The sequence below is a fragment of the Mizuhopecten yessoensis genome, unplaced genomic scaffold (assembly GCF_002113885.1).
Source record: "Mizuhopecten yessoensis strain PY_sf001 unplaced genomic scaffold, ASM211388v2 scaffold10557, whole genome shotgun sequence".
In the NCBI taxonomy this organism is placed as follows: domain Eukaryota; kingdom Metazoa; phylum Mollusca; class Bivalvia; order Pectinida; family Pectinidae; genus Mizuhopecten; species Mizuhopecten yessoensis.
In genome coordinates this window covers 1-2,270 of record NW_018408606.1, presented here as the reverse complement: position 1 = coordinate 2,270, position 2,270 = coordinate 1, and the positions used below count along the sequence as shown (strand labels likewise).

The 2,270-nt window shown below is 40.8% G+C and overlaps 1 protein-coding gene across 1 annotated transcript; it reads left to right on the top strand.

The window, feature by feature from the left end:
* Positions 1 to 543: 543 nt before the first annotated feature.
* LOC110461069 (nephrin-like) lies at positions 544 to 2,253 on the top strand (the record flags this gene model as incomplete). The annotated part of the gene is made up of 3 exons (XM_021514350.1): positions 544 to 559; positions 786 to 1,118; positions 1,966 to 2,253. Coding segments are annotated over exons 1-3 (637 nt in total), but the record flags the coding sequence as incomplete, so codon positions are not given.
* Between the last annotated feature and the right edge of the window lie 17 nt (positions 2,254 to 2,270).

The window sequence follows — 2,270 nt, the reverse complement described above, 5'->3', positions numbered from 1 at the left end:
GTTCGCTAAGGTTAGCCAATGTCACCCTATCCTATTTAAAATGTTTTACATATATTTTCCAATGCATTCCAAATTTGGCATGTAGGTGTATGAGGGTACCGCGATCTCAACTATGGCATTCGTTTTCTAATTAGACAAAATGGCTGCCATATACTGGTTACTGATTGGTAGAAGCTCCGTTGTAGTTCAATTTCGTTCAAATTTAGTATGTATGTGTAATATGGCATTGCTAACTCAACTGCAACATTTGTTTTCTAATTTGTCAAAATGGCCACCATATACTGGGTTCTGATTGGTCGAAATTAAGATTTTGTCTGATTCTGCCCAGATTTGGTACATAGGGGTTTTGAGGGATGCAGAAAACAATGGTAACAGTTTCGAAGAGCTCAGTTGACATGGCAACAATACACAAATATACTCATTGTGGGGTCTAGGTGTGCAACAAGCTATTTTTATCTCGACCGGAAGTCCAAGATGGCCGCCATGAATTTTTGATTTTTTCGGGAATTTAAAATTTCTTAAGGTGTTTGCTAAAGATAGCCAATGTCACCTTTGGCATGTAGGTGTATGATGGTACCGCAAACTCATATATATATATAACAGTTCCTGTGACATCAGTGACCATCACCCCTCCACCGCTGTGACTGTAGGTACCATACTGAAATGTCATTAACATTATTTGTATACATTACAGTTCCTGTGACATCAGTGACCATCACCCCTCCACCACTGTGACTGTAGGTACCACACTGAAATGTCATTAACATTATTTGTTTATATTACAGTACCTGTGACGTCAGTGACCATCACCCCCTCCACCACTGTGACTGTAGATGTAGGTATCAGCACCACACTGACCTGTACCACACAGCCACACAGTCGTCCTACGGCCAATGTCACGTGGTACCGAATGGTCAGTGGTCAGTCACAGCAGATCACCGCTAACATCAGTGTGTCACATGACACTCTGGATTCCGCCAAGACAACGACCAGTGTTCTGTCCTACGTTCCGTCCAAGGAGGACAATGGACGGACAGTGTACTGTGTATCAGACGGAGGATGGACTGGTAGTACTACTTCCACTCTGCAGTCGCAAGCGGCTACCCTAAATGTCAGGTGTAAGTGAAAAATTACTTCTTTCAGCCCATCATCATCAGATGGTGAGCTGATTCAAATCGCCCTTTGTCCTTCGTCCGTGGTCCGTCCGTCATTCACATGATTCCATTCGGCCATCCTTAAATAGTTTTTGATAGTTTCAGAAAATACCTGATGGATTCATCTCAAATTTGAAGACTCCCCATGGTCCTGAGTTACATTTGTTATTAGCAGACTATAGCTCGTGCTCAGAAGCATACTGGCATAAAAGGCTACCAAGTTTGTTGAAATGAATGGCAATCACTGTGACATATTCAAGGTCACAGGGGTCAAATATATGAAAATGTTTTAATCAACTTCTTCTTAATAACCAAAAGGGCCAAGTGATGTTATTTGGCCAGAATCATGCTTGGATGAAGGGCTAAGTTTGTTCAAGGTCACAGAGGTTATATATGTTGAAATCTTTAAAATTACTTCTTCCGTCTGAATAACCAAAAGTTCAGGGTGATGATTTTTGACCAGAGTTTGACTGGTCAATTGTGTATAAATCTTCGCAATAAACAAGGGGTATATAGGGTGGTGATATTTGGCATTCTGAGATAAACATTGTTCACGTTGTTGACTTTCAAAGTCACAGCAGTCAGATGAGTTTAAATCTTTTAATAGGTTTTTGTTAATGACTTATATAGTCATAAATACTGATATTTTGCCTGTAGCTTTAATTTAATATACTTTTAAGGTTACAAGTGTGAGATTAATACCAGGTGAGCGATGCAGGCCAAATGGACAGGACACCATGACACGTAATGTACAAGATTGATTTTTTTGAGAAATAACTTAAATTCAACTAAGTTTCTTATTTCTTTTTAGATCCACCAACCAATCCACTAACAGTGACTGGCAACAGCAACCCCCTATATAGTGGTGAAGACATTGAACTCAACTGTAGTATAAGGGGAGGTAACCCAGTAGCCATTCTGACATGGACATGTCCTGGTCGTAGCTTTATCTCTTCACCAACCAAAACAGCAGACGCGGCAGTCTCTGTACTGGGGATACGTCTGACACCTTTATATAACGGGGCCAACTGTACATGTATAGCAACTCATCTTGTACAGGGCTTCAGGACATCTCACACCGAGGTCTTCAACGTCTACTGTAAGTCTACTGTGGTA